Source organism: Apium graveolens, chromosome 8 (genome assembly GCF_009905375.1).
Source record: "Apium graveolens cultivar Ventura chromosome 8, ASM990537v1, whole genome shotgun sequence".
Taxonomy (NCBI): domain Eukaryota; kingdom Viridiplantae; phylum Streptophyta; class Magnoliopsida; order Apiales; family Apiaceae; genus Apium; species Apium graveolens.
This window is the reverse complement of record NC_133654.1, coordinates 247,741,252-247,762,849: the sequence shown is the minus strand read 5'-3', so window position 1 is coordinate 247,762,849 and position 21,598 is coordinate 247,741,252. Positions and strand designations below refer to the sequence as shown.

General features: G+C 34.8%; 1 protein-coding gene across 1 annotated transcript; it reads left to right on the top strand.

The window, feature by feature from the left end:
- The first annotated feature begins 10,924 nt into the window (after nt 1-10,924).
- Nucleotides 10,925-11,410, top strand: LOC141680578 (putative F-box/LRR-repeat protein 23). Its single transcript, XM_074486765.1, has one exon. The coding sequence runs from the start codon at nt 10,925-10,927 to the stop codon at nt 11,408-11,410; it is 486 nt and encodes a 161-aa protein (XP_074342866.1).
- Nucleotides 11,411-21,598: the final 10,188 nt, after the last annotated feature.

Genomic DNA, 21,598 nt, shown 5'->3' with positions numbered 1-21,598 from the left:
AGACGAATATGGTGTATTTATAACGATACAAAACCCCATATCTTAACCTACAAGTTATCCATATTAGAATTGGATCCAAATTTTAGGCCCATTAGTCTAACCCAATTTTAAATCCTAGTCCTTATCTAATTTTAATCCTTTTTATTCTATTATTCTTTTATTAATCGAATTCTAAAAAAAATTACGGGATATTACAGGTACATACTATGCTTGCTTCATTATGAAGGATGTCTGTTCTCATAGACATTTGTGTGGTGACACTATAGCTAGTATGTAGGTGCTTATTATAGAATAAGTTCACTGAACATGACTCGCACAGCTGAACAACTGATGGAGTTCACTCACGTGTCAGTAGTTGTTCACATAGTGATAGTTGTACAAGTATCCTTAGACTTGAAGTCATCATAGTCATCTTGTGTACACTGAACTATGCTTTGGTTTAGTTCTTAGTCTCCAGGGACAACTGTAAGGGCTCTACTGGGTATAGAAATTTGTACACGAAGATAGTGTATGATCAATAAAGGATCTACCCCTTCCAGTGAAGGAAGAGAATGTTCAATGCTGATCCACTTATGCTAGTTCAGGAATCTCTGGCCAGAGTGAATGAAATTAGAAAGGAGTTTCTAATTTACATTAAATAGAACTAAGCATAGTGAATGGGAAAGCAAGTGATTAAATAAGATAGGCTTGACACAAGTTCCATGCCTTATATTTAATCGTGACATTGCAGGGTAGAAGGAATTGATTGTACGGTAACTACTCACTGAATAGGTTATTGGTATTCTAAGCAGTGAATTCGTATTATCCGGATAGTCGCGATATGCTGAGAAGTATCCCTCACGATATAGAATAAATATGATTAATTAATTAATCATATTTAATGAATTAGAGAATTAAATAAATAATGATAAAATAGTTTTATTATTATTTATTTCTACTACCGGCTTAATATTGAACCTACATGGTCACACCATAAAAGAGAATGATTTAATGGTGGAGGAATTAATTAATAATGGCTGATAATTATTTATTTATGAAATAAATAATTAATTGGAAAATTTAATAATTGATTAAATGAGATTTAATTGATTATAAATTAATTAAGAAAAAGTTCTTAATATTATTAATTAAGAATTTAATTTTTGACTATTAAATCAAGTGAGAGAATTATTTCTAAAGTGTTTAGAAAAATGATTAATAATTAAAAGGTGTTTTAATTATTAATGAGAATAATAAAAGGTTAATAATAATAATATTTTATGGGAAAATTTTCAGCTGAAAATTTTGCCTATAAATATACTATTATAAACCCTATTTTTGCCTCAACCTAAAAATTTACCTAACCCTAATTCTCTCCACCTCCTCCTCCTTCATTATATCGATTTCTTGGTGGATACCGGTGGAGTGTTTCACACTTGAGGAGCAGCTGCTATGGATCTCTACTCGTTGTTCTTGGATCGCTTTTAAAGGTTAGAAATCGATCTCATATGTTTTAATCACGATTTATATGTTTTTATTTGGATTTTATATGTGTAAAATTGTTTTACCATGCTTCCGTGATAGATAAAATCCTACAATGTGGAGATGGTTAGTGAAGAAAGTGATGATGAGAGTGATCAAGAGACATTGTCTAAGGATAATGCAGAAAAATCTACAACTGTTAGGTCCCAATATGTTTGTAGAAGGGGGGTTGAATACAAACTATACCGTTTAATCGAATAAAATGCGGAATCAAAAAAGTAAAACAAAATTCAAGTTAAATAAAACTATTATTAAACTTGAAAGATGTTACAACAACGGTATCGTTTACAAGGGATTAATCTCAAATAAATTATTCCAAATCTAGAATAAATTCGACATGAACTTTTTCTATTTTTGAAATATAAAGATCAAATGCTAAAAGCAATTTGAGATTAACTTCTAGGGATTTTGATCCGCTAGATAGTTACACAAGAACAAGAGAAGGATTTCTAGTGGTTTAGATTTAACAATAAATACTAGAAATTAATGTCTTGTAATATTGCAGTTGAAGACAATAACTTCTCTGCTTTTCTTTTTGTTCTGTGTTCTTCAGTTGGTTGAGATATTCAATGTTGTTGTTGAAAGATCAACTTCTGTTGTTAAGTAATCAAAACAATCCACTTGAATTGTTGGCAAGACAATCCTTTTGATCTAGCAAGACAATCGGTGAGACTATTGATTGAACTGGCAAGACTATCGGCAATACAATCCTTTGAGCTGGAAAGACTATCGGTATGACAATCTAAAAGAATTGGAAAGACTTTCGGTGTGACAATCCAATTGTCATACCAGTTCAAATATTTGTCTTGCTGAATTAATATTGAATATTAATTCAAAATCAATTCTGAAAATACATAATATTAATTCAGAATTAATTAGTCAATTAATTCAATTAATCAATAAATTAATCTTTGCAGATATAATTTATTTTCTTAATTAAATTATATGACTTAATTAATTAATAGAGAATTAATATTATTCTTGAACAACAACCACTCTTCTGACAATCTTCTGAAAATCACTGAAAATTATGAATCAATTCCACCACTTCAATGTTGACACTCGATGTACTGTCTGGTTCATGAATGACTAACTTCTGTGATGTTTCTTCATGTCTTGATCTTAATAACTTGATTTTCTTCAAATTAAATCCCTGTAATTAATTAATATCCTGACAAGATCTCTGTCACTTGATTAAATACACAATCTTGATTTATATCACTGAGGTTTGATCAATTTCTTGAGCTTCTTCCAGTGAATTAAGTCCTCAAGTCTGTAAATGAACAATGTTACTTAATCCTTTGACATATGTTACTTAGTGAGATCTCTTTGATGATAGAACCACTATTTATTTGTTACATCCTTATTTGAGTTGAGTTAAATCCTCGAATAAACAAATAGGCTATGACATATGCCTTTCAATCTCCCCCTATTTGTTTGTTAGACAATAAAAAACAAATACCTAGAGGATAACTCAACTAACAAATAAGAAAAAGATATAAACAGTAATGCAAAGTAAATAGCAGAAAAGTTCTAGATTATATTTAACATTTTCCAGATTCCAAAAGAAATTTACAAGTGAATACAAGATAGATGTTCCTCTAGACTGAACATATGACTACATTTGTCTATCTTGATTCATAAAGCTCTAAGCATATTACATTAAGTTGAGCTAATTGAATTCAGTTGTCTTCCCTTCCGAATTCACCTTCTTCCAAATCTTGAAGCAGCTCCTTGTCAAAGACACGATCCTTTTCTGCAGTGAAGCTGGTTGGTCTAACTGGTTGAACTCCAACTGACTTCAGCTTATTCTTAAACTGATTATACCTTTTAATGTTCTTTTCATAATAAGCTTGAATCAAATCAGCAGCTTTAGTTTTCAACTCAGATAAGTATCCAGCAGTTCTTAAGCGATGTTCCATCCAGACAAGATGCTTAGCAGAGTAGTCTTTAAGAGATTGTGAATCGAGCTAGCAGATTTGAAGACAGTCCGACTTAAAGAATCTTACTTGAAAGGGCAAGTTGACCACTTGAGGACTAGCCCTATTAGCAAACTCTTTTAGCCTTTCACGAAGGACTTCATTCTATTGTAACAGAGTTTATTATATTGAATATACTTGTTTACTGTTACATACTTGTGTTATAAATCGATTTGATTGTATAAATACTATATTCAACCCCCTTCTATAGTGTTGTGTGACCTAACAAGTGGTATCAGAGACTCTCTGTTGATTTACAAATAGTGAGATCCAGTTTACAATCATGTCTGAAGAAATACAAACCCCACCTAAGCCCACCAAAACTCAAGATACTCAAAACAATCAAACTCACAGTCGATATGAGAGTATTAGGGTTCCCATACTGAGAGCATCTGAGTATCCTATATGGAAGGTAAAGATAGCTATGTTTCTGGAAGCCACAGATCCAGAATACCTTGATAGAATCAATGATGGACCATATAAGCCTACCAAGCTTTCTGTTGCAGTTGCTGATCAACCAACAAAGATGATACCAAAAGAGAAAAGTGAGTACACAACTGAAGACATGTCATCGATTGCCAAGGATGCAAGGGTAAGGCATATGCTTCATAGTGCAATTGACAATGTCATGTCAAATAGGGTAATTGGATGCAAGACTGCAAAGGAGATATGGGATGCTTTGGAGACAAAATGCCAGGGAACTGATGCAATCAAGAAGAACAGGAATACTATACTCACTCAAGAGTATGAGCACTTTGACTCAAAAGCTGATGAGTCATTAACTGATTTATATGATAGGTTTTCCAAACTCTTGAATGATCTGTCACTGATGGACAAGGAATATGATCTTGAAGATTCAAATATAAAGTTCCTTTTAGCTCTTCCTGAAAATTGGGATTTAAAGTCTACTACCATAAGAGAAACTATGACCTTGCTGAAACTACTCTTGATGAAATTTATGGTATGCTCAAGACTCATGAACTTGAGATGGATCACAGGAGAAATAGGCATGGAAGGAAGTCAAAGACAGTTGCTCTTAAAGCTGAGGAGGAATCTCCTAAAGTTGTTGTCTCAAAGAGGGGCAAAGGAAATGCTCTCATCATACAGTCTGAATCAGAGTCATCATATTCTGATGATGATGATTCAGAATCTGAAAATTTATCTGAAGTTGATGTTGATGCAGAGATGATACAACTGTGTGCTCTTATGGTGAAGGGTATCACAAAGATAGCCTACAAGAAATTCAGAAAGGGCAAGAACTTTTCCAGGAAAGGTGGAAGTTCTGAAAAGAAAGGGTTCAGAAAATCTGAAGGAAAAGGAGGAAAGTTTGACAGAGGAGACAACTCAAATGTCAAATGCTACAATTATGGTGAAAGAGGCCACATCTCTCCTTACTGCAAGAAAGGAAAAGGTGATAAAGGACAGACACTTATCATAAAGAAGAAAAACTGGGTAGACACTTCAAATTCTGAAGATAAGGTGAACTATGCCTTGATGGCAAATGCTGATAGCAGTACTGATGTTGCTGAATTAAAGGTACCTCAATCAACTCTTGCTTTTCATACTGATGATATTTCTGAGCTAAGATTATATCTAAAAACCATGTTCATTAGTTTTAGAGATCAGACTTTAACAAATGAAAGATTAACATCTGAAAGTCTTGCTCTTAGAAACAGAAATGAATATTTAGAAAAAGAGTTAGTTATGTTCCATCAAACTCAGTTTGAAAGAGACGGGGCCTTGTATGTTAGGGATGAAGTGCTAAAATTGAATAAATCTCTTAAATCTGAACTGGAAAAGGAAAATGAGATAATCAAAACTTGGACTAACTATGGAAGAACAACTCAGAAAATCTTAGAAAATGGAAATTGGAAAGAAGGTCTAGGTTATGTAGATGATAAAGAAGAAAAGGAAACTGTGTCCTCTAAACCAAACTTTACCAAGAAAACTGAAAAGCCTAAAGTTAATCTGTTAAATTTGTAGCAAAAACTGATGTGTCAAAGTCTGAAAAGATGAATGATTCTAAAACAGAAGTCAAAGAAAAGTCAACTTCTGACAAATTGAAACAGGACAAACCAGCTTCAGTAAACATATGTTTAATGACAAAGAAGCAGCTTAATCATAAGCTGAAACAGATTAGAAATGTGAACAAGGTAAAGGAAGCTAGGAAAATAGGAATGGAAAGGAAGGTGTGAATAAAAGTAATAATTATATGCCTGTTCCTAATGCTCCCAGAAAGAAATGCTATAACTGTGGAAACTCTAACCATCTTGCTTCTTTTTGCAGGAAAAATAAAGATATAAACTCTTTACCTCCTAGATCAGGAGTTAAGAGTCAGTCTGTTAGGTTTAAATCACAAAATCCTTATTTTCATTGTAATAGTTTATGGCATTCTATTTATACTTGTAAGGAATATCATAGTTTGTACTATGATTATTATCAAATAAAACCTTCTTTGAAGAAAGTTAGTGTAATTCCTTCTAGTGTATATTCTGATGCAAAGTCTGATATAAAGTCTGATAAGAAGTAAGTTAGCATAAACTCTGAAATTAAATCCGATGCAAATGCTAACAAACTTATAAAGGCCAAACGATCTAAGCAAGTCTAGGTCCTTAAAACTAACCAATAGTGGTCTTTGTGATTGTAGGGCAACAGGAAAAATATCCTAGTTCTGGACAGTGGATGTTCAGGACATATGACTGGAAATAAAGCCCTGCTATCAGACTTTGTGGAGAAAGCTGGCCCATGAGTTTCTTATGGAGATGGCAACATGGGAAAGACTCTGGGATATGGCAATATCAATCTTGGGAATGCCATAATTGAAACAGTAGCTCTTGTCTCGGGACTTAAACACAATCTGCTTAGTGTGAGTCAAATCTGTGACAGAGGTTATCATGTGGATTTCTTTGAAGAACACTGTGAAGTTTTAAGTAATTCTACAGGCAAAGTGGTTCTGAAAGGTTATAGACATAGTAACATATATGAAGCTAGACTTTCAACAAACTCTGATGGTTCTGCAATCTGTCTGTTAAGCAGAGCATCAATTGAAAAAAGCTAGAATTGGCACAAGAGACTCTCTCATTTAAATTTCAACAACATAAATGAGCTAGTAAAGAAAGATCTTGTGAGAGGACTGCCAAAATCAGTATTTGCTCCTGATGGCCTTTGTGATTCATGTCAAAAGGCAAAATAAAGAAAATTTTCATTCAAGAGCAAAACTGAATCCTCAATTCTTGAGCCTTATCACTTACTGCATGTTGATCTATTTGGTCCAGTCAATGTCATGTCCATTGCAAAGAAGAAATATGCTATGGTTATAGTGGATGAGTTCACAAGATACACTTGGGTGTATTTCTTGCACAAGAAAAATGAAACTGCATATACTCTAACTGATCATGTCAGACAGCTGGATAAGTTGGTCAAAGATTCTGTTAAAATAATAAGAGATAATGGCATTGAGTTCAAGAATTCAATCATGGAAGAGTTCTGCAAAGAGCACTAGATTAATCCTATCATCTGCGGTATGTTCCATACTGGGTTTAGGTGATTTCTTCTCTATGTCACTCTTATATTCCGAAGCTTTGGTCGTAACAGGAAATAGTTATTTAATATCATTGAACCTATCTGGAGGGCTACATTCAACGATTATGATTTTACACTTGTATTCCCCTAAGATGACCTCAACCTCATAATTCTCCCATCTACAGTTCTCCATTTTAATCAAAAATTTAGGGTTTTTAAGAAACCCCGCATCATCCTAGAAGGCAAAGTAACCAAGTATGTCTCTCTTACCTGACAAAAGTTTATCAAAATTTCGCCCTTCCCAACCAACAATAGACAAACCTATACATTCCACCCAAATCCTTCTGTTGAAATGCAAATCCCGCCAAACAATTCTTTCCTCCCTTTCAAAAGCAATGCTCATACAATCAATATCTAAATCTTCCAGGCTTCTAATATCTGGAAAATGGGCCATAAATTTCCTACTGGATAGCCCTCGCACTGTCGCATCTTTAAAACCAAGACCTTCAAGATACGCAGATACACATTCCACATATTCACTTCTTATTGTATGCAGCAGAAGACTGGTCTCAAGTTCCTCCAAAAAAGATTTATTAAGCCCCAAAGTAACTGTTTCCATTACCGACTCTTTCCCCCACTAATGCCCACTCTTCTTACTTATATCACATATTTCACCCTTCGTACTTCCCCCATGATTGACAACATCCGTGCTAATTTTAGTAATACAGGATTTATGTCTTGAATTTGCTTCCTTCTTCTAAGAGGATGCCCTTAAATTCATGTACTTTATGTTTCTGGATTGCGCTAAAGATAATAATAACCTGCTTTCCATGAAGGTTTTCCCATTGATCTTACTTATTAGATCCAGTGCTTGTAGAGAGTTTTGTATAACAACAAATCCAGACCTTCTGTTATTTTTATCCCTTTTAACCGGCAGAATAATATCTTTAATAAAAAATATACCACTCCTTTTGAAGAAAGACCAAACCTCTTTTAATTGGACTTTAAACGAGAATCCTGCACAGAAAACAGATATGAAGCCTTTATTAGAGCCCCTACCAGCAGCATATCACTCCTCCTATGCGATCCAATCAAAGGTTTAGAGTGTAGCAGATTTTTATCCCCCCCAGCCTCCAAGGGTAGAGTTCAAATCCTCTTTATAGTTCCTACAGTGAGGATCGTGATCAACTTTTCCTGGCAGGGAGTTGATGTGGAGTTGTCTCAAGGCTTTAGCGTCATCCCTTTCTTTCAAAGCCTCTTGCAAAATGTTATCCTTCACCAACCCACTGTGTGAATTAATAAAATCCAATACGATTGAAACCCGATCCCCTTATTTATTCTGTGTGTCAAGAAGCCGTCGATCTAGAGGCTTGGAGAGAATTATAATGAATCTGGTTGAAGGCCATATTGATATCTCCATTGTCCCTTTTACTGAGATCTTTCAAAATATTTGGATGTACCCAACCACTATTATCTCGAATGAACTCTAATAACAAATCCTCTTGCAAACGAAGGCCCGAATCTTCCATCCCAAAACTTAGACCATAGTCTTTAATTTTGATCTTATTAGCTTTCTCCCACCAACCATTATTCATCAAATAAGTTTGAATCCTAAATAAACTCTCTTCATCCCCTTTAAGTCCCTCCAGAAGTAAGCCCGACTCAATTGCTTTTTCAAGAAAGCGTATTCTCGTAGAAGCCACCACTTTGAAGTCTTCGTTTCCATTTAGAATCGCCTTGAGCATTTTTTTTTCTAACAGGAACCAATAAGCTTTGTAATTCGACTCATACTTCAGTTCTTCTTGATCTTTTACCCCACCAAGAACCTTAGATCTATTACTGACTGGATCTCCTCTTCTATACCTCTTTCCAGACTTGGTATACCAAATCCCTTGTCCAAAGTCAATATACGACTGAACATCCTTACTCTTAATCAGATTTTCATGATTTTTTGCTCTAGACGGACGCCCTTCCCTACTCACAAAACCCCCCTTCCCGATTCAGATACCTTTGACTACCCTTCACTATCCACCTTTCACTGCACTCCCCCACTCTCAGAGTCTCAGATCTCAGACGTGCCCCTGTCGCTGCTTTATTCGCCTCCTGAATCGCCTCTTGAATCACCGCCGCCATATTCCACCCAATAGTGTTCAAAACTTTTTTATTTTATACGTGTGTGCAGTATCAAATACTTGTTTACAAAATACACAATATAATTATCACATCTTGTTTTACGGGAAATTCCTATATATACAATATAAAGAACATACCATGTAGTATTAAATATTTAGTGACAATTTGACAATAATATAATTGCATTTACAGCATGCACGTATCTCAAACGAAATCCATATCAACAAAGTACAATTAATTAATACGACACAAATAACATGTTGTGTAGTATTAATTTTTTCCGGGTAAATCGATAATAATATAATCACGCTGAATATAACAAAAAAATAAGTTTGTAATGTCGCAACATCTATCACCGACTTGAATTTCAAATATCTCAAATAAAAATTGAAATTTATTAAAGAATTATGTAATATTATAGAGGATGCTCGTGCCTACTTATAGAGCTAGTTATTTTTATTGAAAGTAACAACTTATTAACCTATTTAGGCCCCGTTTGGTATTGTCGTTGCAGACAGTTACATCAGCTTTTTGCTGAAAAACTGTCAGAAAGGTGTTTGGTAAATTCTAAACGTTTTTGGTCTAAAAACTGCTGTTAGCAAAAACATGTCTCTCCATGCTTGCTTTTGGAAAAAATTGTTTTCAGCTTTTGTAAGAAATAACTATTAGTTTATTCATCAAACCTTCTCAAAAACATTATTTTGATATATTATATCTCAAAATATGCATAAATTAAAAAAAAATACCAAACAGTTATCTAATTTTCCTGACAGCATTTTTTCCCACCCACACTTTTTATCACATCATATCAGTTTTCAACACAACTCCCAAACAGAACCTTACCCTTACCCGATTAAAACCTAATTTAATTATGAGGCAGCAACAACACTTGGACACCAAGGAAAATTTTACGACTTACAACCTAGATTTTAATTTCAACCTAAAAACTAAATAATGGCATACTATTATTGCAAAAGAGCCGAGGAATGTTCTAATACTAATACTAGACATCGATTATGAAATTATTCCGATGATCATGCTGGTTGTGGGTTTTTTCAGCGGGTGGATGCTCATCTCCATAATTGTGTTAAAATTTTTGATTCGTGGTTTTGTTTGAGGAGGTTAAAAAAAATGGAAGCCGAGTGCTTGATTGAATTAAGAAAATAGAAGAAAAACAATGGATGATTTGAGTTTTTTTTTTGTGCATCTGATTGGTTAGCGATATCATATGCTTTTTATAGGAATGAAGGTGTGGTGCGAGTAGTGATTCGACGAGAGCCATTCTTTTAAAAGACGGAAAGTGATGTTAGCAACTTATGAAAGTTTGTTCACTATTTTGTAAATACGTATAAAGTACAACAATCACTCATGTATTTTACTTTTAAATATATTAGTTAACAACGAAAATTTGACGGGATTTGATGGCAGCCGTTACTTTGAGAATCTGAAAAATTAGCCTATATCTTGAAAATCGGTGTAAAGTTCAGCTACCCTTTGTTATTTAATTACTCTAATTATTATAGAATAGCTTACTACAATAATCCGGCTAAGCTAGGTTTAAATATTTTATATAATTTTTAATTCTAGCTATTGGACACAATAAAGACTCTTGTATTCTGACTTGACAATGTAACTTTTAATCTTGTAAATAAATTTGCAGATCAAGTCAGCTAAGACGTTTAAGATTACAATTTTGCGATGTTTACACAGATGATTGTGTAGAACCAAAACCACCGGCTTTCCATATTACTAATAAAGGGTTGATCGAAATGTTAAGACATTTTCCATTGTTGGAAGAATTGCAGTTTCCCCACACCTCGATTCCTGTTGAATGTATTGAAGTTGCTGGTCGTCATTGCCCCAACCTGAAATCATTTACATTGAATGAGATATATGACTATCAGTTCTGGCGTCAAACAAATAATGCGCATGCTCTTGCTATTGTAAGAAATATGCCCAGATTACGCCATTTGCAACTTTTTGGGAATAGGATGACAGTTAGAGGTTTAAAGGCTATTCTTAATCATTGTCGTTGTCTTGAATATCTTGACCTTCGAGAATGTTATTTCCTTTATGCTGTACTTGATGTAGATAGTCTTTTAGGAAAACGTTGTCCGCAGAGAAGACAAGCAATGGAAAATCTTGCAAGAAAACTTCGTCAGCGGATAAAACATGTTAGGTTTCCCTTGGACTCCACTGAAGACTATGAATGTAAAGCTGAAATTCGTCATTTTAAGTATGGCTACTATTATTAATTTGATGCTAGAATATGTGAGTCTGATGAATATGTCTTTGAATCGGCAGATTACTGTGAATCTGATGGTACACGAGCATTGTAATCTCAATTTGTACATGTGACACAATATTCAATTACTCATATCCAACTTTTTTATTTTTTACAGCAAGAAATGTTCACTTATACCTTAAACATTCTTTTAATATTTTTACACATAATTTAGGCATAATCTATATACTTTTTTAGCATTAAATTTATGTGATGAAATGGAAATTTTCCTTAATATCAATTACAATTAATATGCGTTCAGGAAATTGGCAAGTTTGAGACCAAACTCGGGGCAGGAGGGGGCAGTGGTTCCGATGCCCCCATCAATTTATTTTGATTCAGTACTAATTATGTATTCAATAATGTATAAAGTCATTCACCAGGACTTCTTACATGGTTTTTCATGAAGGCATGAACATCATGTCTTGGCAGGGGACGTTCCGAAAACATTGACTAACCAAAATCAAGCTGTTAGTTTTGTGTATTTGTCAGATGTCAGTGGATCTAGGTCTCAGCTTCTTATGTTTGTGTCACGGTAAAGTATGCTGTTTGGATCAGCTGTTGTAGGCTTGGTTTGTACTTGAAGTTTCTTGCTGCATCTTCTCCTTGTCTCATGCTCCTCTGTTGGATGATGCTTTATTAACAAATGGTCAAATTTAAAAAAGTTAACAATGTTTTTTTTATTACAACTAAAGCAGCTTCAGAACCGTAGAATTTGAAACCAAGACCTTCATTTCATGTGTATCTCGAAAACCATATGCAGGACTGCATTTTCTGTAATAGAACTGGCAAGACAAATTATATCATATGAATGTGCAAGCAAGGCCGAATCAGTTAGGGGCGGAGAATATTTGAAGCTTTTCTTCTCTTTTTCTGGACCCTTTTGCTGCTATTTTTTTATACCAGGCAAAATGTAATGAGCAGATAAATTTTCTTCATGTTTAAAATCTGTTGTGCCTTCGACTGCTTCATTTTCAAGATTCATGTATTTATTTTAGCTTCACACCATATTTCCATGTTTTTTTTTTAAATTCATCTTTTTGTTATCTGCTTAATCACTGGTAGCTGCTCTACTAGCATTTGTTTTCTTGCTTATTTATTCTCTTTGCTGGCTCCACCTTTCCTTACTCTACGTGTCCTGTTGCGTTCTTCCTTTTTTTTCGAGGGACCTTCCAAATTCCGATTATTGGTTAGACTTTCTGAACTCTATGACTGCTTGTTATGTCATACTAGCTGCTTAGTTGATTTATTTGTACTGAGATTGATTTTGCAACTTTGTTTACTGCTACATCGGATCACTTGTGGTTTTTTCAGTACAATTTGCTAGTATGCCCAATTGTTCTCTAGTATATGCTGCTAATTTCAATTGGTATGGTATGCCTCTGCATCGGAAATTTTCAGGCCACATGTCACTCACTGCATCTGCACTTTCTTCCTTCATTGTGTTCCGCTTTCATTTTTCCTGTTTGTCGACCTCTGTGGTCTTTTAGATATCAACACACTTTTAATTTGGCCAACAAAAGTTAGGATACTGGATTTCCAGCAGCTCTCTTTTTATTTAACTGTTAATACGTGCAACACCCTTCTCATTTTTCCTCAATTTGCTCTCTGTTGTTTCTGTAAATACTTTGCATATTGATTCAATTTCTAGTAAATCGACCAGTGATGGCCATCATGATGGCTTGATTTGCACTTTCAATATCTTTAATAATTCCGAATAGCTTAGTAGGAGAATTTTGATGCCTCATTGGATTTTTACAATTGCTTTTTATTAGAACTCTTTGTTTGAGTTCATAGGTGTGCAGATTATAATTTCCAGAAAATTAGTCATCACGCCTATTGTCTTCTTTTTTCGCGTAATTATGGAAACAGTAACAGCCATGTGGTTTCTTTTTTTTTTTTTTTGCAAATCCCTTAATTTACTTTTGTAATTGTTCATTCAGGTGTGTTTCGTTTTCCTAACTTAAAAATCATTCTGATCCACTAATATTTCAGGGAGCAGTTCAGATTTCAGAGCAATCTGTTTTAGATTACATAGAGCACTTTAGAGCAGGGCTGTATAGTTGTGCAATGTGTCAAACAAGGAGCATTCTTCCATTGAAGAAGCGCCCTTGACGCAATGTCAGGCCTGATAGTCTGCTTGTTTCGGTAGTTCTGTGCAACTGGTGATGAGATTTGATATTGGGACCTTGTTCCAAGTGGCTGTTAATTTCAGCACTATACACAAATTTTGACAAACGCTGAGCTGCGCCTACATTCTTCTGTCCTCATTAATTTATTAATTATGCATTTGCATAGCATTGACACTTCATCTGAATATGTAGATGCTACTTTTTGTTGAATTTAGAGTCCTCGCTGGTTTCTGCTGCTGCTTCTTTTGATTTTTTTACTACATTTTTCTTTCGTATATCTCCTTTCGAAATAGGAGCTGGCAGCTTCTTTTTTTAGCTTCCTTGTCTTCTGGTTATTGAATTATTAAGTATAGAAGCAGAGTGCTTGTTTTTTGAAATCAATGATCGTGAAAATTGAATTAATACGAAGATTGTGTGGAGATAGGTGAACTAGGGTTACCCAGTAAAGTTGTTATCTTGTGTTCTTTTCAATATGTATGCATAAATCTAAATCTAAATTTAAAATAATCAAACATAACGCAATTCCTTGGGTTCACTTTGTGAAGATTAAATATGATCATACATATCCATACTATTATATTAAAGATGAAATATTGGTTACTTAATTGAGAACCGTTAAATCAAATTAATGAGAACCGTTAGATATAATTTTAAAAATTATTATACAAGAAATATAAGATTCGAATCCTACCAACAATATATTAAAATTATAATTTACAATATATAATGATAAAAATAACCGTGATGTATTATAAAATTATATAAGATTCCAATCCCAATGACAAGATATTAAAATTATATTTTAAATTTTATAATATGTAATGATAAAAAAAATCAGACTTATATACTAGAATTCTTTAGGAGCAAGTCATACTTTTCAGTTTTCCCATTGTCAGGTTTCTATTCCTACCATGTTGAGAATTTAGGACCAAAATCGGGCGTATTTAATATGAGCCCAGGATCGGATCTATATCTTGTATCAACAAAACCTAGCTCGTAAGCTGTTTAATTTTGAGGCAACAACAAAACTTGCAATCCAAGGAAACTGTTGCATAATCATCACAGGTTGTAGCCATGGATTTCAAAGGTGCACTGCTGAGAGGCATGAAAGAAATCACACAGTCCCGACCTAAAATTGAAACTCAGCAATTGTCTTCTATGTCCTCTTCCTCAAATTTACGAGACTCACGGACAGAATTAAATCCTAAACAAACCGGACCTGAAGTTGAAATTCAACCGTTATCGTCTTCTTCAATTTTTTACATTCATTTTATGTCTTTACGAAAATAATTATGCTAATAGCTAGTTACTACAGTTGTCCGGCTAAGCTAGCTAGGTTCACATATTTTATGTAGTTTGTCATTCTAATTTCTAGCTATATGTAAAATTTCAAGGCTCTAATATTCTGACTTGACAATCTAATTTTTAATCTTGTAAATTATTTGCAGATCAAGTCAGCTAAGACGTTTACAATTACAATTTTGCGATGTTTACACTGGTGATTGCGTAGGATTAGAACCACCTGATTTCCATATTACTGATAAAGGGTTGATCGAAATGTTAAGACATCTTCCATTGTTGGAAGAATTGCACTTTCCCCACACCTCAATATCTGTTAAATGTATTAAAGTTGCGGGTCGTTGTTGCCCTCACCTGAAATCATTTACATTCAGTGAGAAATTTTGCCACACCTACAAGCTTGGAAGGAGTGATGCAGATGCTTTTGCTATTGTAAGAAATATGCCCAGATTACGCCATTTGCAACTTTTTGGGAATAGGATGACGGAAACAGGTTTGAGGGCTATTCTTAATCAGTGTCATTTTCTTGAATATCTTGATCTTCGATACTTTTATTTCCTTGAAGAAGTACTTGAAGTAGCTAGACTTTCATATGAACTTCCTCGGCATATAAAACTTGCAAGAAAACTTCGTAAGCGGATAAAACATGTTAGGTTTCCCCGGGACTCGATTAAAGACTATGAATTTATAGATGATTTTTGTGATTTATATGATGACTGCCACTGCTAATGAATTTTTGATGCTAAGAATATGGGAGTCTGATGAATATTTCTTTGAATCGGCAGATTACAGTGAATCTGATGGTACACGAGCATTGTCATCTCAGTTTATATACCTGTAATACAATATTCAGTTACTCGGATATATCTTTTTTTTGTTTTTACAGCAAGATATGTTCATTTAGACCTGAAACAATCTTTTTAATAATTGTTGCATATAATGTAGGCATAATCTATATACTTTTTATATCATAAAATTTATGTGAAAAAGTGGAAATTTCCCTTATTGTGTTCATAATTACAATTAATATGTAGTAAAATATGTTACCTTCAGGAAATTGACAAGCTTGAGACCAAGCTTAGGGCAGCAGTGGGCAGTCGTTCCCATGCTCTTGCCCCCATCAATCTATTTTAACTCAGAAATTATCTATTTAATAATTTAGAAAAACATTTATGAAGACTTCTTGCATTGTTTTTCATGAAGGCATGAACGTTCCAAAAATATTGACCAACCCAAATCAAGCTGTTAGGTTTGTGTGTGTCAGTGGATCTAGGCCTCAGCTTCTTATGTTGTTTGGATCAGCTGTTGTAGGCTGTTAGGTTTGTACCTTAAGTTTCTTTACTGCATCTTCTCCTGCTCCTCTGTTAGATAATGCTTTATTAACGGACTTGGTTTAATTTTAAAAAAATTAACTATGATTTTTTTATTCCTACTAAAGCAGTTGCAGAACCATAGACTTTGAGACCAACACCGTCATTTCATGTGCATCTCAAGAAACATTTGCAGTACTGCATTTGTTGTAATAGAACTGGCGAGACAAATTATATCATATGAGTGTGCAAGCAAGGCTGAATCAGTTAGGCGCAGAGAATATTTGAAGCTTTTCTTCTCTTCTTCTGGACCCTTTGCTGCTATTTATTTATCTTCTTGCTTCCATATATCCAGGCAAAATGTAATGAGCAGATCAATTTTCTTCATATATAAAATCTGTTGTGCCTTTGACTGCTTCACTTTCAAGATGCGTGTATTTATTTTAGCTTCAGACCACCTTTCCCGTTTCTTTTTTTAAAATTCAACCTTCTGTTCACTACCAAGTCACTGGTAGCTGCTCTACTAGCATTTGTTTTCTTGCTCTTTTATTGTCTCTGCTGGCTCCACATTTCCTTACTCTAGGCATCCTGTTGTGTTCTTCCTTTTTTTTTCTAGGCACCTTCAAAATTCCGATTATTGCTTTAGTCTCTCTAAACTTTTTAATGCTTGTTATGTCATACTAGCTGCTTAGTTGATTTATTTGTACTGAAGTTGACGTTGCAACTTTGTTTACTGCTGCATCGGGCCACTTGTAGTTTTTCGGGTAACAAATTTTCTTGTTTGCCCAATTGTCGTCTAGACTGTCTAGTATATGCTGCTAATTTTCCTCAGTTTCTATGGTATACCTCTGCATCGGCAATTTTCAGGCCACATGTCACTCACCGCATCTGCACTTTCTTTCTTCATTTGTGTTCTGCCTTCATCTTTGCTGTTACTTTGTCGACTTCTGTGCTCTTTTAGATATCAAAATACTTGTAATTTGGTCAACAAAAGTTAGGATAATGGATTTTCAGCAGCTCTCTTATTTCATTAAATTTTACTAAGTGCAACACCCTTCTTATTTTTCCTCAATTTGCTCTCTGTTGTTTGTGTAAATACTTCGCTATCTTTAACAATTCTGAATAGCTTGGTATGAGATTTTTGTTGCCTCGTTGGATTTTTACAATTTCTTTTAATTAGAACTCTTTGTTTGTTCATCAGTGTGCAGATTAAAATTTGCTGAAAATTAGTCATCATGCATGTTGTCTTCTTTTTTCACGTAATCATGGCAACAGTAACAACCGAGCAGTTTTTTTTTCTTGAAAATCCCTTAATTTACTTTTGTTAGATCTCTTCTCAGTCCACCATCATTCATTCAACTGTCATTTTTCCCAACTTGAAAAACATTCTGATCCCCTGGTATTTTACAGAGCAACTCAGATTTCAGAGCAGTTTGTTTCAGATTACATAGAGCACTTTAGAGCAGGGCAGTATAGTTGTGCAATATGACATTAAGGAGCATTCTTCCACTGATTTATTACGGAAATCTATTGAAGAAGCTCCCTTCACGCAATGTCAGCCCTGACAGTCTGCTTGATTTCCGTAGTTCTCTGCAACTGGTGATGAGATTTTTTTTTTTGAAATGTTGTGATTAGATTTGATATGAGAGATAATATCCTCTCTTTCTCTACATACACCAATTATCTTCCTTGTCTGGCTGTGTTTTTTCAAGATTTGGCCACTTTTCATAACAAGCAGCTATTTGGTTTTGTATTCTCTAGCTATTTTTCCCCAAACAAATCTGTTGCCTTCTTCTTTTCTTAGCAAGAATCTTATTGGGACCTTGCTCCAAGTAGCTGTTAATTTCAGAACTATACACAATATAGTATAGTGTATAGGGATTAAGCCAAGTTAACCTGCATTGATCACACCTGACAACACAACCATGTACTGTCAGAAACTATGATTCTGATTCATAATCTCTACGAATCGATATAGAGGGAGTTCCATATCGTGTCCAGCATTGACAGTTCATCTGAATGTGTAGATACTACTTTTTGGTGAAAGGTACTGTTGCGCCTTTTGTTTACTTCATGTGCCTTCGTTTTTAGACCTCTGTAGCTAAATTTTTTAAAATCATTGCTGGTTTTTGCCCGTAATGATGTTCAAACAGTATGCACCTCTATCAGAAAGATTAAGTAGACGCTGATAATTGGTGCTTCTAGATCCACTACTCCGACGAAAAAGATCCGCTACGATGAGAGACGCTGATAATTGCATAAATATCACAGGCGTCCACACCTGACACTGACAGCCATGGATTTCAAAGGTGCCCTGCTAAAAGGCATGGAAGGCAAGAAAGAAATCTTGTCCTCTTCACTCAAATTAGATCCTACACAAGCCTGAACTTAAAATTGAAATTCCACCGTTATCGTATTTCTCAATTTTACGAGATTCGAATAAAATCCTAGGCAATCCACACCTGAAATTAAAGTTCATAACATATCATCTCAACTTGTACCTAAAATAAATATTCAACCGTTATCGTTTGTATACATCTCAAATTATATTCAACACAAATGAGTATATGTTTTAAAAAATCTATATAATTGTGGATGCATAAACTAAATTCTGAAGCGTATATATAGTCATATTATATTATTAGAGATGCATACAAACGATTAATTTACGTTTTCTAGGATATATTTAATCCTACATGCATTATTTAATTTTCTTGTTAACAATTTTTCAGGTCAAGTCAGTTGAGACGTTTACGACTAGAATATTGTCGTATTTATCCTCATGATTACAAGGAACCGCATGATTTCAGACTTTCAGTATATCTGAAGAAGGATTGACTCAATTGTTGAGAAACCTTCTATTGTTGGAGGATTTACAATTTTTATACACGTCCACGATCCCGATCAAATGTATTAAAGTTGCTGGTCGTTGTTGCCCTCGCCTCAAATCATTCACATTGAATGCCAGAACTTACGATTACCCTCGGTATCTTTCTCGAGAGAGTGATGCACATGCTCTTGCTATTGTAAGACATGTCCAGAATACGCCATTTGCAACTGTTGGGAAATAGGATGACACTCAGAGGTTTAGTAGCTACTCTCAATCATTTTCATTGTCTTGAATATATTGACCTTCGACAATGTAATAACGTCTCGAAAGCACTTGAAGAAGAAGGTACCCTTGAAAGAAGACTTGGTCGACAAATAAAACATGTGCGGTTTCCAGGGGACTCGACTGAGGACTGTGAGTTTGATGCTACCATTTATGAATCTTATGAATCTGATGAGACATTATGGGAGTGAATTATAAGTTGACTTGCCTCAACTATTATATTTTTGGCGTTCGCTAGATAGCTACATTTCAATATTTTGTAGTTTCAGAGTCAAGAATCAAGACACAAAACTCAATTGCAATAACGCAGATAATCAAACTGAAATTTTATCAATCCATTGTTTTGAATTTTCCACCTTTTACTTTCTCATTAATTTTTGAAGTCGGGGATCTTAAAGTAAACAGCTCCAATTTTTACATTTTTCTCTTCATCAATTTCAATCTTTGTTTCTGCAACTTGGAAAATCTAGTGTGATGGTATCCTCGAAGATTTATTGAACCATGCCCTCCACCTTCCATATCCCTTCCCAGAAAACTGCACAGCTGTGATTGGTTTCTCATTTTCAATTGGCTTCTCCATCTCAGGCTTTTTGCACAGAACAAAATTTCGAACCCCATTCGATCCAATTGTCTCCCATGGACTCATAGCTACAGTCAACCGAACCAATTCAATTAGCACCCCTTTAAGATTTTATTAAGAAACTGCGTTTATGTTGGATTAAATTGCACAGTGGTTATTGTTTGATTTATCAATTTGGTAATTGCAATTTGAGCGCTAAACATCACTTTCGTCTTCTAAACAAGTAAAACACCAATATACTGTGAGACATTACTTCCGACTTTTAAAAAAAGGGGTCCTAGTCTCTCACAACCGCGTATCTGACATCGTTTATGTAACCCACCTACAATACTTGAAGTACAGATTCAATGGTTATGGAGCAACGTGTTTGATAACCAAAACCCTTAAAAAAGTGGCATTACTACTTTGTGATTTACACTAAACACATTTTTATTACCTTCAGCTCCGGAAGCAGGGCAAAAGAGATGAAAACTATTGAGATTGGTGCCTAAAATCGGAAAGCGGCCAATGCGAGCATAAGACTTGAGAACTGCATCAATAACAGCAGCCACAAGCTCCTCCTGATTCACAACCAGACGGATTGGACCGGGACTTCCAGTTCCAATTACCGTGACGCTTATCCGCTCCGAGATAACGCTAATCCAAATCGGTTTGCTCGCCAACTTTTCGATGCGGAGATAGCTCGAGGCCTTGGATCCATCCTCCGATCCTAGCCAAAGGTTGCAATAGAATAACCTTATCGGTGGCGAGATCGTGCATATCATGAGCTCCTTGATTGAAGATATCGTTCAAAAGACGGAAGCTCGTGTTGCGGAGGTATAATTTTTGACCTTCTTATTTATTTATTTGTTTCATTCACATGTAAATTTTGTTTCTTCTTTTTAACTAATTTAATTAAACTTGTGTATCTAGGAAAATAATCGGCGTGCTATGAAAGTTGATAAGGATTACACGTCCAAGGATGAGACCTCCGATGACGAGGACTTTGATGATGGCGGCGGTGATGGCGGTGGATCGTCCGATGTAGATTTGTCAGATTAGTTTACATTGATCGGTTTTAAGACTTAATTTGATGGTTATGGGATGGTTTTTAAGACTTAATTTGTCGGATGTAATATAATAGGTTGTGATGGTTTGATACTTTGTCGGTTATTTAGGATTGATTATAATGATGTAATGATACGGTTTAATACTCCGGTTATCGGAGTTTGTGAATGTTTGCGTTGGATTTAATTACTATGGTTTAATTGTGAAATTTACTAGTTTTTGCGAATGATTGTGAGTAGTATAGTTTAATGATTGTCATTGTTGTTTGGTTGTGATTGGATTGGATTTGTGATTGGTTTGTGTATTGATTTGGTTTGGTATACAAGGACCGTAGAAAAACCTGCAATTTTTTTTAAAATCAGACCTTAAAACCGACCGAAAACAGGCATAACCGACCACTTTTGACAAGTACAAAACCCAGAAAACCGACTATCAAGGGACATAACCGACCACCTTTTTCATAAAACCGACCGTCTCCTTTAGAAAATGGTCGGTTTTAGGACGGTCGGTTATGACATTTAAGTTAGCTTTTGAAATAAAACCGACCGATGTGCACACTTTGACCACGTTCGGTTATGAGTTCCAGTCAACTTTTTAAAATAGACATAACTGACCACCTACCGACCACCTACGATCGGTTATGACCCCTTTTACCCATTACAGATCCCAGAAAACCGAC

Excerpts from the sequence above, each read along its gene's own strand:
- LOC141680578 (XM_074486765.1), top strand. The coding sequence starts at position 10,925 with ATGTTAAGACATTTTCCATTGTTGGAAGAATTGCAGTTTCCCCACACC.